This window comes from Scatophagus argus, chromosome 13 (genome assembly GCF_020382885.2).
Source record: "Scatophagus argus isolate fScaArg1 chromosome 13, fScaArg1.pri, whole genome shotgun sequence".
NCBI lineage: Eukaryota > Metazoa > Chordata > Actinopteri > Scatophagidae > Scatophagus > Scatophagus argus.
In genome coordinates, this window is record NC_058505.1 from 23645311 (window position 1) to 23670322 (window position 25012).

Here is a 25012-nt window from a genome sequence, read left to right on the forward strand (position 1 = left end):
TGATGAGTCAGACAGTTCAAACCAGCAGCTTAGACAGATTATCTCAACAGTGTTATTATCATTATATTGACCAAATATTTACTTTGCCTGTTTTGCTTTTATTGCTAGTTTTATTGCAGTAGTCTTTGCTTGAAATTGATTCATCAGAGCTGTGAAACTCAACAGTCTCCTTCTCAGCTGTTGTCAATGTAGGTTCTCAGTTATCTGGGTCATGGTAGTTGAAGTGCTGGAAGCAAAGGCAACTGAATATCTTTAGGTTGTTGAAGACGTTTCCCCAAGATACACAAGTACAGAGCCCCGCTCAGACCCGTTGTTAGCAGTATAAACTCGGCAACCTACAACATCGCTAAATGCCTTGCCACCATTTTAGGTCCACTGGTGGGAAATACTCCCCATCACATTCATAATTCTAGAGACTTCACTTACAATGTACAGGAACTCAGACTGGCCCCGGATGAAACCATGGTATCCTTTGATGTCACTTCACTTTTCACCTGCATATCCACATCCAAGGCAGTGGAAACAGTCAAAAAATGACTACAACAGTACAACTTCCTACACACCAGAACTAATTTTACCTCATGGCAGGTGGCATAATACACTAAACGTGTGCTGTGTCTGTGAAAGGGCAGCTAAAATTGCAATTGAATCTGAGTAGTGTAAAATGCAGTGTCTATAAAAATAAAATAATTCAGTCATATAGCTCCCATTTAAAAGTAAATCAGCAGTTTGCCCACAATACAATGTTATATTGTGTTATATTGATTCTTGGACAACAATAAAATAACTGATCACAAGGTCTGCAATGGTATGATTTTGATTTAATGAAGTTCAGCAGCCTGTTTTCAACATCAGACAATATGATATATCATATGCTCATTTAATACACTGAGTTACTTTCTTTTCTGCTTTTGGCTATACAGGTATAAAACTCTAAAACATTAACACATATAACATAAAAGTGTAAAATTTGGCTCAACAATAATTAACAAGGTCCAGAGATGAAATAGTTGTTTTTTGTTGGTCACCATTTTTTAGGGTAACTCTGTAGTATTTTACATTACATAGATTAGCCTACAGTGGACTTCTATAATCATATCTTAACAAGTTACATGTAGATTTATTATTTATAATTTTTCTTACTCACTGGTGGGTTTAAGTTGCTGCATCTTCTGACAGATTGTTGAATTTCAGCCTACCTACATTTTTAACATGACATTGTTGAAACAGAGCAGCTAATGTTACGGTACAAGAACAAGTTTCCTGACTGCTGAGTGAGATAACTGGGCAAGCTCTTTGTGTTTCTTGTGTATTTTTTTTGTAATGCAATTGTTTCCATGATGTGTTTTGCCTGTTGACACGTCTTTTCTCCAAAGTATTTCTGATATACTGATTTATTCCTGAGAGAGAGTAAATATCCTCATAATTTTTTAGTGGCTGTTTACTATTATCTGTCGGGCACTAGGAAGACATGTCATGGGAGTATTAAAGATGGTTTAATTCCTGAAATAGTAAATTCATACAATGGTGTCATGAGCTCCTGTAAACTGTAATCAGTAGTAGTAATGGTAATATTCAAATCTGAAACTATAACTTCCAACATGTGGTTGCTTTATACATGAAGCACATTTTTCTTCATCCCATGCAGGTGAAGCGAGAGGTGGGTGATGTCAGCATTCTGGTAAACAACGCTGGGATCGTGACTGGAAAGAAATTCATGGATGCTCCGGATTCCCTGATTGAGAAGACAGTGGAGGTCAACACTATGGCTCACTTTTGGGTCAGTAACACACATGCACAGCAGAGCTGTCAGCTGGAAAGTTACTATGCATTGTCATCTTAGCCTTTTCACTTGGTTTTCTGTGTTGTGGATCCCTCTGGTTTCTTATAGAGACTTTAATGAGGACACATATAATCAGCATGCAGAGACAGATTAAACAATTACATTCAGCACTCCCACAGGCCTTTGCTAGCTGTCTCCTGATTCAGCATTTCTCTTAATTTGCCTGTTAAAACGCTCTGTACTTTAAATAATACTTATCAGTTAAAAAGCTTGGATGTTTATTCTTCAGCTTGGAAAAATTTCTACTGCCTTTCCTAGTCCTCATATCACATGACCGAAGTTCTGCACTTAGCTCTAGATATCTGCATGACAACATAAAGACTTCGGACCATGAGTTTTGATTTGACCCTGTGTCTTAATCAAGATAATCAAAGTACTCTGAACTGAACAAACATATCTCTGCCTGTTTGGCCTGTTTTATGTAGTTTCATGGTTGTCTTGTTTTCTGTGCTCAGACCTACAAGGCCTTCCTTCCTGCCATGATAGCCAACAATCATGGCCATCTTGTCAGCATTGCCAGTACTGCTGGACTCATTGGAGTCAATGGATTGGCAGGTGTGTGTTTTCTGGTAATCATATCATGCTTCTTTGTATTGCAACCCTGGAACAACAATTTCTTGCGGGATCAATAAAGTTCTTGTCTTATCTTATGCATGTCATGTGTATCTATATTTACGTTTTTTATGGTTGCATCACGATTCATATTTACTGATGGTCATAAATTTAGGTAAGAATTTGTAGTATAATTAAAAAACTGTCATTTTTACTGTCAACTCATTCATTTATTGTGACATCATGTCAATATTAGCCACTTTCATTCTTGACGGATGTAGTTTTGTTAAGTAGCAAGTTAGAAAGTTATGTCTCTGTAATACCAGCGTCATTTTCTGTTGAAGGTGTTGGCAGATGTTAGGAGCATTAGACCTAAGGTCTTTCATGCCATTCAAAGAAATATGCTGACTTTGTCCTATCATCAATCATTTAGCTGCCTACGTCTCCATTCTTAGTCCAGCCTTTCGTTGATTGTTTCTTTAGCTGGGGGAAATATCAACAGGCACAACACCAAACCTGTTTAACCGTGAAGAAATCAGTGATGCAGAGGTTGATTCAGAGGTCTGGAACTAGGCAAGAAAACTGGTACAGTCTATAGCTGGGACTTGGTTTAGAGGCCACATCCTTTGAAAAATGCAGTTAGTGAAAGCTGAATTATGGTGAAAGAAGACATTTCTCAGCTGTGTTTAGATGAGCCTTCCTAATTGTGCCAATGCTGTTGTGCTGCTTGTGATCCATTCTATCTTCAAATGCAGCCCTTGATGTGTCCCTTGAATTTGAGACACAGCTTATGTGTTGATGTCAGCCCAGTGTTGTTCCTGCTACCATTAGATATGGCTATCAAAATACTTTGGCTCTGGAAGTGGGATCAATGCTTTAGATACTGTCACGCAGGCATAACTGAACTGTTGGGACCTGATAAGCACCCAAGTAGCTAGGGATGTGTTAATATGTCCTGCGTTCTGGTAAGGCAGTCACAGCATTTTATAAATGACTGGTATAAAGTCAAAAATCAGTGTTGATTGCAACCCCTTGTCCTCTGGGTTAGGATGATCTATGTGATATTTTGTTATCACAATCTCTACAATTCACCTAAAAAGTTGATTGTGGACCTCTTCATGGTTAAGCGTGTTCAGAAATTGTATTGTATTCTGTGTAAAGTAATCTTTTACATTAGTAGAACTATTTTTCTGACTCATTTGTGATTGGCTCAACCTCTGACAGTACAGAGTAAAAACCATAAGTATTCATACTGGCAAGTGTGTCAGCAAGATGGTCAAGCAGATCTCATCTGGGTCAAAACAAAATGTTTTTTTCTCTCTGTTAGTGACATGAACAGGTCTCGATGTCAGTGCCTTTGAACTTTAGCATTTTGATCATTCTGAACAAAGGCAAAAGCTTCCTGCCTCTATAACTTCTGCCTATACGAGTAATGATGTTCACAAAAACATACCAGCCAGTATTACATAGTCTGTGTTTTTTGAACTTGCATTAAACTGATTGTACATTGCCCAACTTTAGACCTGTGCTATGTTACGTCAGTTTGTAGACATTGATCAGTGGATAGATGATGATGATTCACCTTCTGGAAAGTATTTTCCAAATATAGAGATGACAAAATAAGGACCCTAGAGTTTCCAGTCAGGTTTCTAAACTTGGTATTTAGATAAGGTCAGTTCACGTTATAAAAAGAGAGATAAAGTATGTGAATCCAACATGGCTGTGTGAAGTTGATTGATTTTAAAGTAGTTTTTCATTCTTATTTTTTTATAGCTTAAACAATGCAGGAAGTGTGTGTATTTGCATACAAGAAAAACTCATTTTCTCCTACCACACTGGTGGTATTTTCAGACTTTGCTTATTTTGAGCTGTGTTCAGAGGCTACAACTAAATAATAAACTGAACCTATAAGGAAATATCAGTTTTTAAGTGACACTGACCGGACAGTCAGTGCAGTCAAAGCAGGCCTGTAACTCCAGCTTTGACTCAGCTGTCCATCTCTTAACTGTCCTCACTACAGCCTTTGCTGATTTTAACTTCTGCCTGTAGGTTGGGATGAGATGGACCATGCAGTGGTCAGAGAGTCCCAAGGCAGCACGGGAAACATAGCAATAGGAGTCCTTTAAAACAGTATAACAGTGGTCCAGTGTGTTAGCTTCCCTTTATATATACATATACATACATACATATATATTATGACATTGCCGTTCAGGAAATTAATATTTGAATATATGGAATGAACCTTGAATATATTGAATGAAACCTGACTGACGTCGCCATTGCCGCCATCTTTGTATCTTTAGCTATGTGCAGCGGGCGGCAGAAATGATTCAGCCAGCACGCAATTTGTTTGCAGCTATTTTAAACAATGAAGATTTAGTAAACACACTGGCACCTGTGCACAAGAAAGGGGGCAAGACAAAAGAGATAAGAATAGGTAGGATTTATTTAAAACTAGATGAGGGCTCTCAATAGAGTGCATATTTAGGGATGCACCGGTACCGATACTGGGTTAATATACTCGTACTTGTTTAAAGTTCACTGAAACCAATCAAGACCTTTATACCCGCTTGTACACACTACGCGCTGCGTCTGCTGATCACCGCGGACAGCTGCGGACACGAAGCAGCTCGAGTGATCGAGTCGATCCACCGCTGCTGCCTCCTGACACGGAGCACCTTAGTTGGATCAACTCGATGGGTGTCAGAATCACGTCAGGACGGCAGAGAATGAAACCTTCGACCTCCAGCTGCTTCGTGTCCTTGATTGTTAGCAGTGAACTTTTAACAAGTACGAGTATATTAACGCAGTATTGGTACCGGTGCATCCCTAAATATGCACTCTATTGAGAGCCCTCATCTAGTTTTGTATATATATCTATATATATGTATATGTGAGGGAATTTGTAGCAATATCAGGGGAGCCTAGCACAAGCTACTGGTTGACAGAGCAGTCACTCGAGACCAACCAGTGCACTGCTTGACTACAAGAAAGCCTGTGACTCAGTGCCACACACATAGATACTGGAATGCCTGGAAATGTGCACCAGCAGGACACTTAAGTGCTTTCATGAACAACTTGATGGGACTGTGGGAGATAACTCTGGAGGTCAACTCAAAGCCAGTTGCACAAGTTATCATCAAATGTGGCATGTACCAAGGTGATGCGTTATCCCCGTTGCTATCCTGCATAGGCCTGAATTCCTTCAGCCAGCTCATCACAAAGAGTGGTTATGGATACCAGATACAAAGTGGAGCAACCATTAGTTATCTTCTCTACATGGATGACATCAAGCTATATGCTAAGAATGAGCGAAACATTGACTGACTGATCCACATCACTGGAATTTACAGCAATGAGATTATGATGTAATTTGGACTAGATAAGTGTGATCGGATGGAAGAAAGGGAAGATGATTAGAAAGGAGAGAGTTGAAATATCAGAAGGCCACATTGCAGATGTTTAGGACCGCAACAGACACCTTGGGATCCCACAGGCAAATGGAATCCATGAGGAGGCCGCAAAGAATTCAGCCACTGTCAGATGCCTACACAGAGTGAAGCAGGTCCTGAAAAGTCATCTGAATGTGAGGAACAAGGTGTGGGCCATCAACACATAGACCCTGCCAGTCATCAGATACACTGCTGGTACACCACTGCTGGTGCCAAGCTGGCTGAAGGAGCAGATGAAGGACATTTACATGAAATCAAGAAAGCTCTGCATGATGGAACATCAAGAAGAAGGAACACGAGAAGCTTGAAAAAATACCAAGGGCTAAAAGAAGAGCTAGAAAAGTTGTGTTGCCTATGGTAATTGGGGCACTGGGGGCTATGATCCCCAAACTGCAAATGTGGACTGAAGCAGGTAGTTCAACATTTAAGGCCACTGACAGGTTCCATAGCCTGACTTCTGCTTTTTATCTTTGATGGAATAGTTATACTTACCATTAATGTTCTTTGACCTCTTACATGCAAGAATCCATAAACATTGTCCACAATTCTCCACATTTCAGTAATATGAGAACAAATATTTTTGATACCCCATCCAGCATCCCCTGAGTGAAAGTTCCTACTTATAATGTCCGTGGCCCAGAGAACAAAGGTGATTGGTGGATTAATGTGCTTGCATACACTTGGCTCTAGAAAAAGCCCCTACCTGTACGTTAATATATTAACTGTCATAAGTTTACCTGACTAGTGTGTCTGGTGCCGACGTGAGGTTAGCAGTACTTAATCAACTAGTCTACTAACGGCGCACATCCCTATTGTGGACCCTCAGAAATCCTCAGACACAGAAAAAAAAAAAAATCGGGCTCATCTAATTATCCAAATTAGATGAGCCCGATTTTTTTTTCCCGAAAGGCTGGCCTCATATTGTGTCTTTCTGTGTTTATGTTTGTGTGAATTGCTGTGGATGTGAAAATACTTGTTTTAAATTGAAGATTGAAGATCACTCAAAGTAAATATTTCCATTTTCTGTTCTGTTGGAATACATCTTGTCCCAGTGACATTTGAGGTAAAAAAAAAAACTAATAAGATAATGAACTGACCTGTGACTCCTTGTTTGTGATAATTCAGCTCACACATTTTTTTCCTGTAGTTGTGACCTCTCTCTCTCTCTCTCTCTCCCTCTCCCCCCCACCAGACTACTGTGCCAGTAAATTTGCAGCAGTAGGTTTTGCAGAATCAGTGGGCCTGGAGCTGCTGGCAACAGGGAAAGATGGCGTCAAGACGACTATTGTGTGCCCATACTTCATCAACACTGGAATGTTTGATGGATGTCAAACTAAGTAGGTATTTTTATGTGATTTTCACCTGTGGCAGTTTTATTTGAGGTAGCTGGCACTCTTGGCTGAAATGAAACCGGTCATATAAAATAATTTCAGAATCCCCAAAGCGAAATTCTTTTTCGTACAGACATTGTACTTGCAGTTTTCCCAACCGAGAAAGAAAAGTGAAAGATATAAAAATAGGATAAACAAGATAAATATAAATCTAAAAGTAAAAAATACAGGTATTTACATGTGTAAAACCATATATACATTGTATATATAAAAGTATGTGTGTCCGTCACAGTGCAGAGTTTAACAGTTTGATGGCAGGCAGGAATGATTTCCTGTGTCTCTCTGTGGTGCATCATGTGAGTAAGAACGAGCTCCTGTAGCTGAACAGCACATTGTGGAGAGGGTGAGAGGGAAAGTCCAGTATTGTCCTTATTTTGGGCAACATCCTCCTCTCAGACACCACTGTCAGAGAGTCCAGTTCATCTCCCACAACATGGCTGGCCTTCTTAATGATTCTATTGAGTCTGTTAGTGTCCCTCACCCTCAGGCAGCTGCCCCAGCAGGCAACAGCTTATGTGATGGCACCGACTCATAGAACATCCTCAGCGTCGTCCTGCAGATGTTGAAGGATCTCAGGCGGCTCTGGCCCTTTCTGTAGACAGTGTCCATGTTCTTGCACCAGTCCAGTTTGTGGTACAAGTACACCCCCAAGTATTTGTACTCCTCCACTGTGGCCCCTTTGATGTTGATAGGGGTCACTGGAGCCTTGGTCCTTCTCAGGTCCACCACCAGTTCCTTGGTCTTTGTCACATTGAGCTGTAGGTGGTTTTTCCTGCTCCATGTGACAAAGTTGTCCACTACCATCCTGTACTCTCTCTTATCCCCCCCCAGTAATACACCCAACCACTGCAGAGTCATCAGAAAATTTCTGAAGATGGCAGGTCTCTGTGCAGTGCTTAAAGTCCGTGGTGTAGATAGTGAAGAGAAAGGGAGAAAGGGACGTAGTACAGCGGCACACAGTTCCACATCCGGGCTGCAGATGCACTCCTTCACTTTGATGTGAGCTGGATTACACCACCAGTTGTTAACGAGCACAGCAAGCCCTCCCCCATTGTGCTTACCGCTAGCAGTGCAGTCTCTGTCCGCACGGACCGTATGGAAGCCCGTTACTGTCGTATTGTCATCGGGTATAGCCTGGTGTAGTCATGTCTCCGTACATCAAAGTACATCAAACTGCACTCCCGGTATTCCCGGTATTGACTCAGAGACAGTACCGTCAGTTCGTCCATCTTATTGGCGAGTGACCTCACATTTCCCATGACGATAGAGGGGAGACACGGCTTAAACTTTCTAGTCATAAGCCTTGTTTTAAAGCTTCCCTCCTCCTCCGTAGCTTTATATTTCCCCTGCACCCTCCGTAAGTCCTGATCCAACATTCAGCAGGGATTACTCTCTGTGGTTTCCCTGGAGTGGTGGCCGGCTTCAGGTCCATCAGCTGATCCCGAGTATAAACAATGCAGGCAGTGAGAAGTTGCATCGCCGCACCGAAAAGAGTAGTTCAGCGATGAACAAAACACAGGAAGGACCCACAACTTTCCTGGTGTGTGGTGGGTAGAAAAAGAGTGTAGTCCAGATTAACAGAAAGTAAAAAGAGTCACGTATTATAATAGCAGTAGAAAAGCAGTAGAAAACAGTGAAGAGAGTCTGGAGCGTCTGTAACAGGCTGCACACTTATCGAGGCATGCGCACATCACATGTAAACATTTTTAATTCTGCATTAAATCCATCAGGACCTGGAGCTTTGTTGTTGGGGAGTAGCTGGATACAGTTCTTAAATTTACATATTGGTTTGCACAAATTATCTCTTTGCTCATCTGCAATTTTTGGTAAATCCATCCATCCATCTTCTTCCGCTTTATCCGGGACCGGGTCGCGGGGGCAGCAGCTTGAGCAGGGATACCCAGACTTCCCTCTCCCCAGACACTTCCTCCAGCTCTTCCGGGTGGACCCCAAGGCGTTCCCAGGCCAGCTGAGTGACATAGTCCCTCCAGCGTGTCCTGGGTCTTCCTCGGGGCCTCCTCCCGGTGGGGCATGCCCGGAACACCTCCCCGGGAAGGCGTCCAGGGGGCATTCGGAACAAATGCCCGAGCCACCTCAACTGGCTCCTTTCGATGTGGAGGAGCAGCGGCTCTACTCCGAGCTCCTCCCGGGTGACAGAGCTCCTCACCCTATCTCTAAGGGAGCGCCCCGCCACCCTGCGGAGAAAGCTCATTTCAGCCGCTTGTATCCGAGATCTCGTTCTTTCGGTCATGACCCAAAGTTCATGACCATAGGTGAGGGTAGGAACGTAGATTGACTGGTAAATTGAGAGCTTCACCTTGCGGCTCAGTTCTCTCTTCACCACGACGGGCCGGTACAACGACCCCATTACTGCTGTCGCAGTAAATCCACTTTTGTGAAAAAATCAAACATGTCTTGCTTTCAGAGTGGATTGAACTGTGATGAGTGTAACTGCTTGTAAAATGTTTTAAAAGTGTTGTTGATTACTCTGTTATCATAGTTGGGTACACCAGTTTAATCTCTGACATATGAGATATTTTGGGCCGAGGCCTTATTTCGCAGAAGATTGGCCAGATATCGTTTTGGTTTGTTAGCAAACTCATCCATCCTTTGCTTCATGAAAACATTTTTCAGCCTTCTTTGTGAGTCAAGTCAAGTCAAGTCAACTTTGTTTGTATAGCCCATTTTTACAAGCAGTTTGTCTCAAAGGGCTTAACATAACATCAGCAACATCCTCTGCCCTTCGACCCTCACATCGACTAAGGAAAAACTCCCAGAAAAACCTTTAACAGGAAAAAATGGAAGAAACCTCAGGGTGAGCAACAGAGGAGGGATCCCTCACCCAGGACGGGCAGACGTGCAATGGATGTTGTACAGGCAGGAAAGCAATTTGCAACATGAGAAATGACATTACTAAAAAGATAAGCAAAACAAAATCTCAACTGTTTAGTTTCACTTTTTGCTACCACCTCACTATGATTTTAACATTTTACAAGTTACAAGAAAATTATAGTAATGAAAATTATAATGAACTGCTGTAACATTCATGTATTCTTTTTTTTTATGTGATGTTGAGAATCACTATCCTATCAGTTCGATTTCAGCCCGTAGGGAGAACCACCCCGCCTATAGTCAGAACCACCCCGCCCATAGTAAACTCTCTAAAGCTGCCTCAATCACTTGTATCTCATTTCGAAGTACTACTATGTAGTATGAGTTGTATCTAGTCTGAAGTTTGTGCAGTTCCAGCTCAAGTTTCCTCTGCTCTGTCCTGCTGTTCTCTTAAAGCCTAGAGGTATAAGATAAGATAAGATAAGATAAGATGAACTTTATTGATCCCGCAGTGGGGAAATTCACCTGTTGTGGCAGCTCACAAGAACACAAGAAGAGTGCAAAAAGTGTGCATAAACAGTTACAAAAAATATAGAGGTGAAATAAATTAACAATTTACAAGGTAAGTAAAAATAGTACACTATAAAGCTATATACAAGTCCTCATAAGGGAAGAAAGAGGACTAGACCATAGAATTATACAGTCTAACAGCAGCGGGAATGAAAGACCTGCGGTAGCGCTCCTTCCTACACTGAGGGTGTAGCAGTCTGCCACTGAAGGAGCTGTTCAGAGCCTCCACTGTCTGATGCAGAGGATGAGAGGTGTTGTCCATGATGGATGTCAGCTTGGCTAACATCCTCCTCTCACCCACCTGCTCCACGGAGTCCAGTGGGCAGCCCAGGACAGAGCTGGCCCTCCTGACCAGCTTATTTAGTCTGTTCCTGTCCCGGTCCGTGCTGCCCGGTCCCCAACAGACCACAGCATACTGAATAGCAGAGGCTACCACAGAGTCATAAAAAGTCCTTAGGAGGGGCCTGCACACTCCAAAGGACCTCAGTCTCCTCAGAAGGTGGAGGCGACTTTGGCCCTTCTTGTACAGGGCATCGGTGTTATGTGACCAGTCCAGTTTATGGTTGAGGTGGACACCCAGGTACTTGAAACTGTCCACAATCTCAATGTCCAAGCCCTGGATGTTCACTGGTGTATGTGGTAATGACCTTCTCCGAAAGTCAATCACCATCTCCTTTGTTTTACTGGTGTTTAAGCACAAATAATAATAATAATAATAATAAATAAGATATGATCACACCATGGATATAGGCTTCCATGGTATCCCAAAGCAGCCCAGGGGAAAGATCAAGAGTCTTATTCACTTTTTAAAAAATAGTCCAATTGCAATTTTAGAAATTTATCAAAACTGGGGTCATGATTCAGAAAGGTGCTGTATCTCCAAGGTCAACTTTGACACATAGGATTCACGTTATTAAAGGTCAAATGGATAGGTGCGTGTTCTGATATAATAATGTCTTCAATACCGCAACTCTTAACATTACTTAGTAAAATTTTAAGGAGTGAGGACAAATTCAACTCTTCTGCATGTTTTATGTGCACCAGAATAAAATGTAAATGCCTTATCATTAGGATGCAAAACACACCAGATATCCACTAGATCAAGTTTACCCCAGGTATCTTTCACAGCTCTAGCCCTTCTAGGCATCAAATTTTGTACTGAAGACGATTTATCCAACACTGAAGAAAAATAGCAGTTAAAATCTAGCTATGACTATACTTTCACTGATCCAATCAGCAAACAAGGAAGGTTTGGTGCCGGGGGAAGTAAATATTCAGGAATGACACCAACTAGCCCTGGAGATGACCCTTTAACATTACATATCTACCAGGTACAAAGGTAGATGCTTATTTATTAAAATAGCAACACCTCTGCTCTTGCTGGTGAAGGATGAGCAAAACACCTGTCTGACCCAATCACGCCTCAGCTTTGAGTGCTCAATAGCAGAAAGGTGCATTTCTTGGAAAAGCTGTATGAACATGCTCCTTTTTTAGAAATCTTAAAATCTTTTCCCGCTTAATAGGATTGTGTACCCCCCACATTTCAACTGCACATTTTTAGTGTGGGGCTGTCACTGGCCATTATGTATGAAGAAAACTATCCTGGTTACATATGGATGAGAATACTGAAAACAACTGGAGCTCCTTGAGGTTAGCCTGAACACATAACGTAAAAAGAAAATGGACGCATTGCTTTGCTAACATTTTAAACAAAGCTATGTACAAGGAACAACAAATAGGTAGACATTGGGGACAAACTTTGTTCTGTTACACCCATTGGGTGTGAGCTAACTTTCCTACTCAAATAGAGGAAGATGCCAGCTATTATAAACGTTTTACATTTTAAATGTGTAACAAAACTCAGCTGCTAGCCTGCAGCTCTTATTAAAAAGAGAAAATAAATTCAACAGCAAGCGTGTAAACAAAAGAGCAGCAGGCATTAACCTACAGACTGTAGCTACAGAATCAAAATAGTACACGCAAAAACATATAGTAAATCTCCTATGAACAATAGGGAAAAAATAAAGAACATAAAAGGAGATAGCCGTACCAGTTTCAGTGCAAAATTATTAAGTTTTATGTTCACTTGCTCCTCTGTCAGTCAAACCTGGTATTTTCAGTAATGTTCAGTAGCAGTCCATGGTGGCATGCACCATATGAAATGAAGGGAAACACTCAGTCAGCAGGGATCATGGAGGAAGGTCCTCCGCACTCCAACTCTTTATCCAGGGAGGCCGCCACCTCATTAGGGTGTTTGAAGATTTTTCCTGCCCGTTGTGTTTAATCCTAAGCACGGCTGGGTACAGTATGGCGAAGGCAATCCCTCTCTCCTTCAGCTGTGGTTTCAACGGGTAAAATTCCTGTCGCTTACGTGTAACAGCAGCAGAGAAATCCTCAAATATCGTAATTGGGGCGCTGTTGTAGGCCAGGGACTGCGTATTCCTTGCCTTCTGCATAATCCGGACTTTGTCTTGGAAGTTGTGGAGTTTTACAGCCCCAGGCCCCAAGTTGAGCTGTTGGGGCAGCCTGACAGAAGGGAGTTACAGTAATCCAGTCTAGAGGTAATAAATGCATGGACTAATTTTGCTGCATCTTTCTGACTCAGGATGTGCCTAATTTTTGTGATATTGCGGAGGTGAAAGAATGCAATCTTATATATTCGCTATGTCTGAGTTAAAGGACATGTCCTGGTCAAAGATAACTCCTAAATTCCTTACAGTGGAGCTTGAGGCCACGGCTAAGCCATCTAGCATTGCAATATCACTGCATAATTTGTTTCTAAGGTGTTCGGGGCCCAGAACAATAACTTTAGAATTTAGAAGTAGGAAATTGCAGGTCATCCAGGTTTTTATGTCTTTAAGACATGCCTGAAGCTTGACTAGCTGATTTGTTTCATCTGGTTTCATTGATAAGGACAATGGTGTGTCATCCGCATAACAATGAAAATGTATGGAAATGTATGGAGTGTGGGGAGCAAATACAGGCTGAATAATATTGGCCCAAGGACAGAACCTTGGGGAACTCCATGACTAACTTTTGTAAGTGTGGACAATGTATCATTAACATGAACAAACTGAAATCGATCTGATAAATAAGACTGAAACCAGCTTAATGCGGTTCCTTTGATGCCAATTAGGTGTTCCAATCTGTGCAGTAAGATAGTGGTCAGTGGTGCCAAATGCAGCACTAAGGTCTAACAGTACAAGGACAGAGATAAGTCCCTTGTCTGATGCCAGGAGGAGGTCATTTGTGACTTTGACCAGTGCTGTTTCTGTGCTATGATGAGCTCCAAAGCCAGATTGAAAATTTCCAAATAAGTTATTATTTTGAAGAAAGTCACATAACTGATTGGCGACTGTTCTTTCAAGGATCTTGGAAAGAAATGGAAGGTTAGATATTGGTCCATAATTGCTTAAAAGCTCTGGGTAAAGTGTGTGTTTTTTTAAGGAGAGGTTTGACTACAGCTGCTTTAAAGGACTGGACTACATAGCCTGTTATCAGGGACAGATTGATAATGTCTAGTAGACAGGTGCCAAATTAGGGGTAAAGCTTCTTTGAGTAACTTAGTAGGGATGGGGTCTAAGAAGCATGTTGTTGGCTTGGACGAGTGAATATAGCTGATAGGGATCAATAGGAGAAAAGCAGTCAAGATGATTATCTGTTTCTACTGTTGGTTCTAAGACACCGGTGTTTGATGTTAGATCAGTACCAGCTGAGGTCAGTAGGTGCTGAATTTTGTCTCTAATGTTTAAAATCTTGTTGTTAAGAAAGGTTATAAAGTCATTGCTGCTGAGGGTCACAGGGATACAAGGCTCGATAGCACTATGGCTCTCTGTCAGCCTGGCTACAGTGCTGAAGAGAAACCTGGGATTATACTTGTTAGAGTAATAGGCTGCTCTGGCAGTCCATAGGGCCTTCCTATATAATCTAAGACTATCTTGCCAGATTGAGCACGATTCAATAAGTTTGGAGGAATGCCATTTCCTCTCAAGTTTTTGTGCATTTTGCTTTAATTTGCAGACCTCTGTATTATACCAGGGTGCAAGTTTCTTTTGCTTTATGAGTTTCTTTTTTAGTGGAGCAACAGAGTCTAAAGTCCTTAATAAGCTTGCAGCACTGTCCATGAAATGGTCGATTTGAGAGGGATTATTGTAGTGTTCACTAGTATGGGGACATGATGCAGAAGTTAATGACAATAGAACTGTTTCTTTAAATTTAGCCACAGCACTATCAGACAGGTATCTAGTGTAGGAGTTTTTTTCTTGGTGGTATGAAGTCAGATAGTATAAACTCAAAAGTTATTAAACAGTGGTCAGACATAAGAGGATTTTGTTCAAAGACTATTAAATGTTCTACATCAATGTCATATGTCAGAACAAGGTCAAGAGTGTGATTGAAGCAGTGAGTGGGTACACACTGTACACACTGACAGAAGCCGATTGAATCTAAGAGAGAGATAAATGCTGCACAAAGGCTATCATTACTATCATCCACGTGGATGTTAAAATCGCCCATAATAATTACTTTATTACGTAGTTTTAAGGACAAGACTGGATAGGAACTCTGGAAATTCCAGTAAAAATTCAGATTATGGGCCAGGAGCACGGTACACTACAACAATAAAAACTGGTTGTATTGTTTTCCAGGTAGGGTGTGAGAGACTAAGAATAAGGCTTTCGAATAAGTGGTAGTTGACTTTGGGCTTTGGACTAATTGATAGATTTTGGTAAAAAATGGCTGCAACTCCACCTCCTCGGCCAGTGTCTCAAGGAATGTGAGTATTAATATGACTTTGGGGACTGGATTCATTTTAGATGAGAGAGATCTAACATTTAACAGTCCACATTTAATTCTCCTATTTGTTGTAGCTGTGGAGGTGTTGGTGTTGATCTTTATTAGGTTTTTATGTATAACTCCTCTTTTTGAATTTGGTTCAATTAATTTAAGTGGTCGGGGGACAGACAGTCTCTGTGGGATATTGGGTGGGTAACTGTATGTTGTGCACTAGTAGGAGCAATTTGGTTATTGGCAAACAAGTCAATGATTATGGGGGATAATCATTGAAGCAAAATGAGAGTATGCTTTATACACGTAAAAATTGGGGCACCACCAGGGACCAATAGCCAAATTAATAAGTGGGAAATAATAGTCTCTTAAAATTATGAAGGGTAAATCCGAGCACTGACTGTCATGAATCCAGCTGTTATTACAAGTACATTCACAATTACCACAGACAACGACAAATTAAACTATAACAGAGCAATGCGCTGGGCTGGACACGCCAAGCAGGAGAGCGAGAGGGAGACAGAGAAGCCATCGCTAATGAACAGGCTAAGATAGCTTAGCAGAATTTAGCAAATGCTAATCGATTAGATTAGATTAGATTAGATTAGCATCAAATTACTAACGTGAGTGATGAAGTCTATCACTAGAACAGACGTTAAGGGTAACAGTGTGAAATCACTCGCTACAGCGAATAGTAGAACAACTTAAGCAATCTTTAATTAAAGCGCAGACGGAGCTGCTCGTAACACCAGTAACACACAACAACAGGAAATGACGTAGGACGCTTACAGCGCTTAACAGGAAGTCCAGAGAGGATCTGGATAATTGCAGTTGTTATCAAGCAGGATGTGTACAGGGTGTCCGAGACTCCCGGAAGAAGCCAAATGAATGACTTGCATTAATGGGACATGAACACGCACACACAGAATGAGGAGAGGAGGAGCGAGAAGTTTACTAGTCTGCTAGTCCACCAGTAGTTGATGTGCTGAGTGTCGCCACTCTCCTGGAAGTGACTGTGGATTTTCTGGATGTACGTGCGATTGTCCCGACTGGCCTGGGACAGTTTGGCCATTGCTGTTCTTAGGGCTGCCCTGTCCCCATCTCTGGTCCTCAGTAGCACATGCACCTCCCAGTCTTCCACAGTTTTTGGTTGGGGTATGTGGTGATGATCTTGGAGATAAACACGCCATCAATGCACTCGCTGATGTATAGTTGGTCACTGTTGTTGTGTATTTTTCCAAGCTGGTAGAGTTGCCATAGATTGCAGCCTCCCTGAAGATGTGCGAATCAGTGTGCTCAAAACAGCCCTGTAGATAGGAGATGGCTGCTGCTCACCAGGTTTTCTCCCACTTCAGAGCTGGTTTTTCTGACAAGCAGTCTGTATGCAGGAATTGGAGGGGTGGGGATGTTTGTGTAGACAAGGTCCAGTGCGTTCACCCCTATTGTTGCAAAATCCGTGTTTTGGCTACCGACATCAGACAATACTGAGGTCTGGGGGCCTGGTCTTCAAAGCAAGCCGAGATCACGGAGCTTCTCCAGCAGATCATCATGCAAGTTAGTTTTTGAATGGTTTCTGCAATGTATTAGTATGTGGCAATTGTAGACATGGACACCAGTTCAAGACAATAATAGGACCACTCTGTGTTCAGAGTGGCCACTGCATGCTACTGCAGTATTTGGATTTGGCTTATCCCTACCTATTTGGTCAGCGGTTTGGATGGGTGTTGTGCGTGAAAGAATATCCTTATGATTGCTCGAACCCAAGGTTTCCCTGCAAAACATTGAAATAATTAGCCTACGTAACTGTTTTAATTATCCTTATGCTGGTTGTGTTTCCAATGGTTTATTTGCTTAGCCTACTTAGGGAGGCTCAGATATTAACACTGACTTGATGATATTTTAGAGCATAGAATAACCTGTCTGGAATAACTTTCATTTTGGACATGTGTGATTGTGTATATGTTTCCATGAGAAACCAACCATTCATGAACCCCAGATCTGACCAACTGTATTCTCAGCTTCTCTGTGGCAAATATATCATGCTTTCACAGACAGATGCGGAGTGCAGGAAGAGGAACTATTCACAGGCCACAATCATGTGGTGCGCATGTGTGTGCACGCGTGTGTGCACATGAGAGAGAGATAGAGGGAGAGAAATAGAGAGTGCATAGCAAGGAAATGCAGCTGTGAAAGAATAAATATGCTGCATTTTTTAAATAGCCTAGTGTAAAAAAATGAAATTCAATATCTGGCGGTCAGTGTTGATATTGTGGCAGGCCACCACAAATTAGTCAGTGTATGAGAAACTTTGTCTCTGCTTACGACAGGTGAAGCCAGCTATAGACACCTGGCTACTTGTACAAATTGAGAGCCAAAAATGAACAGATTTTTTTGGGGGACATATAACCCAGTCCTACCTTCATGGCATGGAAGTGGACGCAGAAGTTTCAAGGGACATATTTCTAAACAGAATCAGAAAAACTTTTAATGCCAGGTAGGTTCCACTTATGAGGAATTTGTTTTGGCATCTAGTGCAGCAGACAAACACAAGAAAAGAGAACAAAAACGATAAATAGTGAAATGCCAAAAGTCCGTATACATAGTATAAATATTCGTACATCTGTATAAACAATGGTGGAGGTAAACATTTGCAGATGACCATGCATATTTTAATTTATTTATTTTATTTAATTTATTATTTATAAGTGCAGAGTGATAATGTGCAAGGGGAGAGTAAATGACTCTGTGTGTGTTTGGGTGTGAGGGACTGGGGGCGTCAGTGGTTGACTTCTCATGTGTTCATGAGCCTTACAGCAGAGGGAAAGAAGCTGTTTTTGTGGCGAGAGGTTTCGGTCCCAGAGTGGAGCACCTCAAAGAGTTTGTGTCCGGTGTGAGGGGGTCGGCTGCAATCTTTTTTGCTCTCCTCAGGATCCTGGAGGTGTACAGATCCTGAAGAGAAGGTAGGTTGCAACTAATTACCTTCTCAGCAGAGCGGATGATACGCTGCAGTGTGCTAAGGTCCTTTGCAGTGGCAGCAGCATACCAGATGGTGATGGAGGAGATGAGGAAGAACATCCTCTGCTGTGCTTTTTTGATTAGGGGATGATGTTCAGCTCCCATTTCAGGTCCTGTGTGATGGCGGTTCCCAGGAAGCGGAAGTGCTCCACAGTAACCACAGGGGCGCCACACATGGTGATGGGGGCAGGTAGGGGTGGGTTCGTCCTGAAGTCCACTGTCATCTCCACTGTTTTGAGGCCGTTGAGCTCCAGGTTGTTGAGCCTGCACCAAGTCACCAGACGGTCGATCTCCCATCTGTGGGCCGACTCATCCCCATCAGAGATGAGTCCAATGAGGGTGGTGTCATCCGCAAACTTCAGGAGCTTGACATTCTGATGGCCGGAGGTGCAGGTGTTTGCATACAGGGAGAAAAGCAGAGGAGAAAGGACACAGCCCTGTGGTGATCCAGTAATGATGGTCCGGGAGTCAGAGACGTGCTTCCCCATCCTTATGTGTTGCCTCCTGTCAGACAGGAGGCAGAGCTGAAGTCCATGAACAGGATCCTAGCATAGGTTTCTGTGTAGTCCAGATGCCGAAGGATGTGGCGTAGGGCTATGTTGACAGCGTCATCCACAGACCTGTTGGCTCTGTAGGCGAACTGCAGTGGGTCCAGGAGTGGGTCAGTAATGGATTTGAGGTGCGTCAGGACCAGGTGTTCAAATGACTTCATGACCACCGAGGTCAGGGCGACGGGTCTGTAGTCATTTAATCCAGAGTGCTTTTGTTTTTTTGGGAACAGGGATGATGGTGGAGGATTTGAAGCAGGGTGGCACGCAACTTAACTCCAGTGAGGTGTTAAAAATGTCTGTGAACACCGGAGATAGCTGGTCAGCGCAGTGCTTCAGAGTGGCAAGTGACACATGGTCTGGTCCAGCTGCTTTGCGGTAGTTTTGCTTCTTGAACAGCCTGTTAACGTCTCTCTCTGTGATGGAAAGAGCCGCACTATTTGTGGGGGGGTGGGTGGGCAGGGAACCTGGGGAAACTGGTTGAGGTATCAGGGCTCCAGCTCAGGCTGGGATGGGGGAGGTGAATGTGTCAGGATGGACCCATTGTCTTTCAAAGCGGCAGTAATGGTCGTTCAGCTCCTTCGCTAAGTGCATGTTGTTCATGGAGTGGGGGGCCTTGGGACTGTAGTTGGTTATCTGTCTGAGCCCTCTCCAAACAGAAGCAGAGTCGTTGGCTGAGAACTGGTGTTGAAGTTTCTCAGAGTACCATCGTTTAGCATTTCTCACCGCCTTGCTAAAGCAAAGATTATAATTTTATTGTTGGTGTTAATTTTATCAACACGCACAGTTGTTAGTACTCCAGCAGTGGAAATGACATCCCTAATATCAGAGATTATTTGTGAAGAGAGCAGCAGCACATCACAGGCAATGCCATAAAGTATTATGATGCTGCTTCCTAGATCACAGAGTTAATTATGCTCTCTAAGGCTTGACCTGATGGCTTCAAATAATTCACTATTATTGCTTCTGCTTAGCCCTGTTTGGCTTAAATGAACCAGTCACACAAGTTATCTCAGTCTCTTTTTGAATTATTTTCTCATTTCTAATCTCACTGCCCTGCATCTATTTATTGCTTTCTCATGGATACAACTCTGTGTCACCGTAAGGATTCATTGTGTGTTTTCCTAATTCCTCCCTTTGTTATGATACCCACTCTGTGATCACCTTCAGTCCTTGGCTTTAGTAATCACATTTTCTTGTCCTGGCTTTATTCAAAAGTGTTTGCAGTTTGCAACAACAACAACAACAGTTTTTAAGCAGTGCTAACTATGGGCTTTGTAGCTCCTGCTGTGAAATTGACTTCTCCACACAGAGGTGAGGAGTAAAGAGAGGAGGGGTGACAGTTGTGGTATGTCTAACTTGGCCAGTCAGCTAAGCACAAAACTCTGGTTTGTAATGACAGCCCAAGCTAGAATGTTGAATGTCAAATATTGCTTTATTTAAAACAACAACAACAAAAAACAGGCATCCATTATCAGTGTTAACAATGCTGGGTAGCTTGTGTCTAAGATGTTAAGATATAACATTTGATTTCATAGATTTAATTGTGGTTGACCACAGTTGTGTTTTCTATCATGTTAAAAGCATTGTGTATGACCTAAGTTGGAAAATATTCAATTAAAATTTCAACAACTTGGAATCATCACTGGAAGTGTGGTTTGGTATCTGCAGAGAACCAGTGTGTGCATGTATTTTTTTCTCATTATTTTGTTGTGTCGGAGATGTTCCTGTATGAGTAGTGGGCTTGTAGCCCCCAGCGTTCAGCCATGCAGGACATGAGGTTTCTCTATAGGCCAAAACTTAGTGACCAATCCATAGTGGCATGTTTATTTTTTGCTTTAATATGTGACATTAAACAATCCGAAAATAACATCTCACTTGACATTTCTAAAGTTGGGGAGGAGGAGCCATCCTGCAACTGAATCTGAATTTGTTAAAGTGAAAAATATGTATTTCAATGAATTATCTTATTTTCACCTACCTTCATGTAATAAAAAGCTCAAACGTAAACTAGCTATTATGACACATAAAAAGATGGAAAAATAGACAAGATAAAAGCCAGTAGTTCACCAAAAATACACAAAATGGACCTCAAGTGAAGTGTCTGCGCTAGGTGTGAGACTGACAGTGTCTCTGATTTTCTCTCTTAACACACACACACACACACACACACACACACACACACACACACAAACACCCCATTACAGATGCTACACTCTGGATGTCCTGGAGTCAGGTTTGAAAAGTGTTTAGAGACTTGTGTCTCTCCTTATTTCTGTCTCCTGCCTTCATCCATCCGGCAGCCCCTTAAAGCCATTTGGACACATTCTTTTATACCCGTACAAAACACCTGGCCTGTCACTTTCTACTTCTCAAATATTTACCTTGAATTCCTTAAAAACAGCATAAAATAATAAAAAGCATAAAATTAGTTGTTTATACCAACTAATCACAGGTGTCTATGTTTGGATTTGGTATTTGCTTTGTCTGTCATCAGGATTGCCAAACAAACTACTGGCCCAATTTTATTGAACCTTAGTAGAAAGGTGTAACAAGGGCCAAGGAAGAACCCATTAAATTTAGGAGCAGATTCGAATCACGTTTCCATTGCAAGATGAGACGTTCGGGAAAGTGGCATAACTGCCATATGTCTTAAAATCCAGTAGGTGGCAGTAAAGTTCAATGATAACAAAACAGCCAATTGTAGAAATACGGTAACTCCATGTCACAATTCACAATATTAGGTAGCAGTAATACTCCGGGGTGATCTACACATCTAACTGTTCAAATTTTACACAGAAAGCAGTTGTTATGGGGCACTTATACTGTGGCTTAATGGGAGAACTGGTACAATTGTAACATTGCCACAATTGTAAAACCCAAGGTGTGGCTGTTGAAACATACACACCCATATCATACAGTAAATCTTTCTTTTGCTCAACTAAGTGTGAATTGTCTGCTGTTAATTCCACTAGCTATCTTAAGGAATAATATTTGAACTTCACGCTTCACGAGAACAGGCAATAATATTGACCATGAAGTTTGCAAATTTTCAGGATGGACTGTTGGTGTTTTTGGAGGTTTGTACTCTCTCTGTGCCCTTCTAGTGTTATTCTAGTTGAATAGATTAGGTGGTCCTATGGTGGGAATAATGTAATTTCATCATTACCACTACCACTGACATATGCCCAAAAAATTAACAGTGCTTTGCTTTGCTTTTACTTCGCCATGTTTACAGTGGCCAGTGTTTCTGTTGTTACACTATCCCAGATGTAGCATCAGTTGCCATCCACTTACACACACAACACGGTATTGATGCATGGGGCAGCCCATAACTGTGCATAACTGACAAAGCAACTCTTTCTCTTTCTCTCAGAGCCAGAGAGAAAGAACAGAGACGGTACATGACGTTAATGAAGAGTTACTTGTTTCGCTGCTGTCCGTGATGTAGCTCATGTGTGTGTTCCCACAAATAGTTTTAGTGCTGTGCCACTGCTACAGCATTATCTTTGTACATGGAATTTGCTTTTGATAATTATCAACAATGAGAATCTCAGAGAGCGAGAGAGAGAAACTCATGTCCTATCATTTCTTAAACACCGTCATGCACCTGTGTCTTTCACTTTATGCAGTTTCTTTGCTTCATATTGTTTAGATATTCTGTTCTACAGAGATCATGCCACACATCACCTCTTGCAGGGCAAATGCAGAATGTAATAACTGTCAGTAAGTGCTGAATGTTGTTAACTGTTCTAATTTTTGTTTAACCTTTCCTTTTCCTTATGTTCTTCAGGTGGCCACGACTGCTGCCAATCCTGAATCCAGACTATGTAGCCAAGAAGATCATCCATGCTGTGCTCACAGACCAGGTCTACCTGCTGCTGCCCAAGAGCATGTACCTCATCGCTGCACTCAAAAAGTTAGTCTACCTTCATTATTTTTCTTTTCCTCTTCCACATAATTGCATTCAAGTTACACATACATGACAGTGTTTCTCACAAATTGGCAGTGTAATTGTTGCTGGGTTACATTAATTGCCTAATTTCAGTATTGAAAGTCTGCTTAATTCTCCACACCCTTTTTAGTCAGTTCACCTTACTCAAACCTACACCTAACATCTCTGGTGTTAAGACAGCACACACCTGAGCACTCACCTGTTAATACACCTGAGCAGTCCATCTGAATCTATGTGTGGGAAACACAATATGTGTTTGTGTGAGAGTGAGCTAGAGGAAAGAAAGTTATGATGGTCAGTGCTGACATTGTGGCAGACAGATACAATATTCTGCCACACTAACAAGGAAAGTGGTTAAGTTTTTCTTCCATTGACTTGTGTTGCCAAACACTAAATTGTGTATCACAACCATCATTTAGTAGTGCAGTTTAACAGTGGGTGTTCAAGGGTCAGTACATGGAGACAACTGTTGTCTTCAGCTAGTATTCAGTGCCAGTTTGTACTGGATATAGTCTGTGTGACCATGTGGTGTGATGTTGAAGGATTCCACCTTGAGAACAGAATGTTTGTGGTTTGAAACTTAACTCTAGTACTTCTAACTTGTTTGCCCTTCATGGGTTTTAACTAAATATCTAGTCTATTGCTATAGTTGGATAGCAGTATTATGAATTTAACAACAAGGATTGTAACATAGTGGCAGTAGAGGAGTACTTGGAATCATACTAGTAGTACATATACTACTGTCAGTAGTACTTGGAGTCTTGAGTAATGGGTGTGACTGCATTCAGAGGAGTACGATGGCTTAATTGTGAGACACGCATCCCCACCCTTCTGCTCATGACCACAAAGCCTGTCACAGGAAAGGTCAGATGTGAGCCTGACTACAGCAGGTGGCATGAAAGTATCCAAAGATGATTTCATGCACATTTCAAGTCATATATAAATTTCATAGCTTTGATATTTACACTGATCAGCCACAAAATTAACTCCACTGAAGTGAGTAACTTCAGTCATCTGTTTACAAGTCAGTGTTCTGTGGGGAAACCTTGGGTTCTTTGACACACATCACCCACCTAAACATTGCAGACAAACCACCCACCCCCACCCCTCATGGCAGTAACTCTTCCCACCAGCAGCAGACTCCACCCCCAGCTGGACAATGCACACCGATCAGTACCACAGCAATAGCCTGCAGACTGCAGATCTCAACCTGATCGAATATCTGTGAGTTGCACCAGTGTAAGCCGAATCTAATCTCAGTGTGCAGAGCCCAAAGTATCTAGCATTTCAATGCCCACACAATACTTCCAGAGGTCCCGTGTCCCATTCCCTGACAGGTCAGAGCTGTTTTGGAAACGCAAAGGGGACCTGCAAAATATTGAGCGGGTGGTATTAATGTTGTGTCTGATCAGTGTATATCCTAGAAGTACAATGGTAAAGGTGTCACAGTACAGTCACTGATTTGAGAAATGTTTTGTAAATGGTGCTACCAAAGTTGTGCTTAAAATCCCAAGTTTAACTCTCAGTGGTGCTGTGACACAGTGTCTCAGTGTCTTTGTTGAACTTTCACCCCCAATGCTTAATGGCTTGGTCTCATTTAGTCACACCATTCTAAATAGTATTTATAGGATTTTATCACATTTAGCAGTAAATGTAGTTAATGTAGCAAAGAACAAATAAATGCTAGTAATACAAGCATATTGGTGTTCCATGCTTTTCTGTGCTACTTATGTCCTGGATAACACTTCCTGCTACTAGCAGATTGTGTTAGCTGGTGAAGATAGCAGCTATGTCAGTGCAGGAAGGACCATTTGATACTTTTCAGTGTATTTTTATTTTTATGGATATCCACCACACTGGCAGGAAAATGTTTGTACCAAATAAGTCATGTCACAGAAAGTCTTTACTGGATTTTGGCGTCACTAATAGGCACTCTTTCTGCTGCACTGCTGTTTGTGTCAGAGTCTGACATGCACAAGGACGCAGACTTTGTGGTGCGTTCAGTTTCACCTTGCAAACATCTATCATCATCTATTTTTCTTTGTATCACAAAGTGCGTGGTTGCTAAA

General features: G+C 41.9%; 1 protein-coding gene across 5 annotated transcripts in view; it reads left to right on the top strand.

Annotated features, from left to right (window-relative positions):
• The window catches only part of LOC124068997 (epidermal retinol dehydrogenase 2-like), a 53440-nt gene that overhangs the window by 2291 nt on the left and 26137 nt on the right, over positions 1-25012 (top strand). For all 5 annotated transcript variants that reach the window (XM_046407645.1, XM_046407643.1, XM_046407646.1 and 2 more), the window contains exons 3-6: positions 1649-1780; positions 2299-2398; positions 7040-7184; positions 22782-22907. In XM_046407645.1, coding sequence (XP_046263601.1) covers positions 1649-1780; positions 2299-2398; positions 7040-7184; positions 22782-22907 — 503 coding nt within the window. The remainder of the gene's footprint in view (positions 1-1648; positions 1781-2298; positions 2399-7039; positions 7185-22781; positions 22908-25012) is intronic.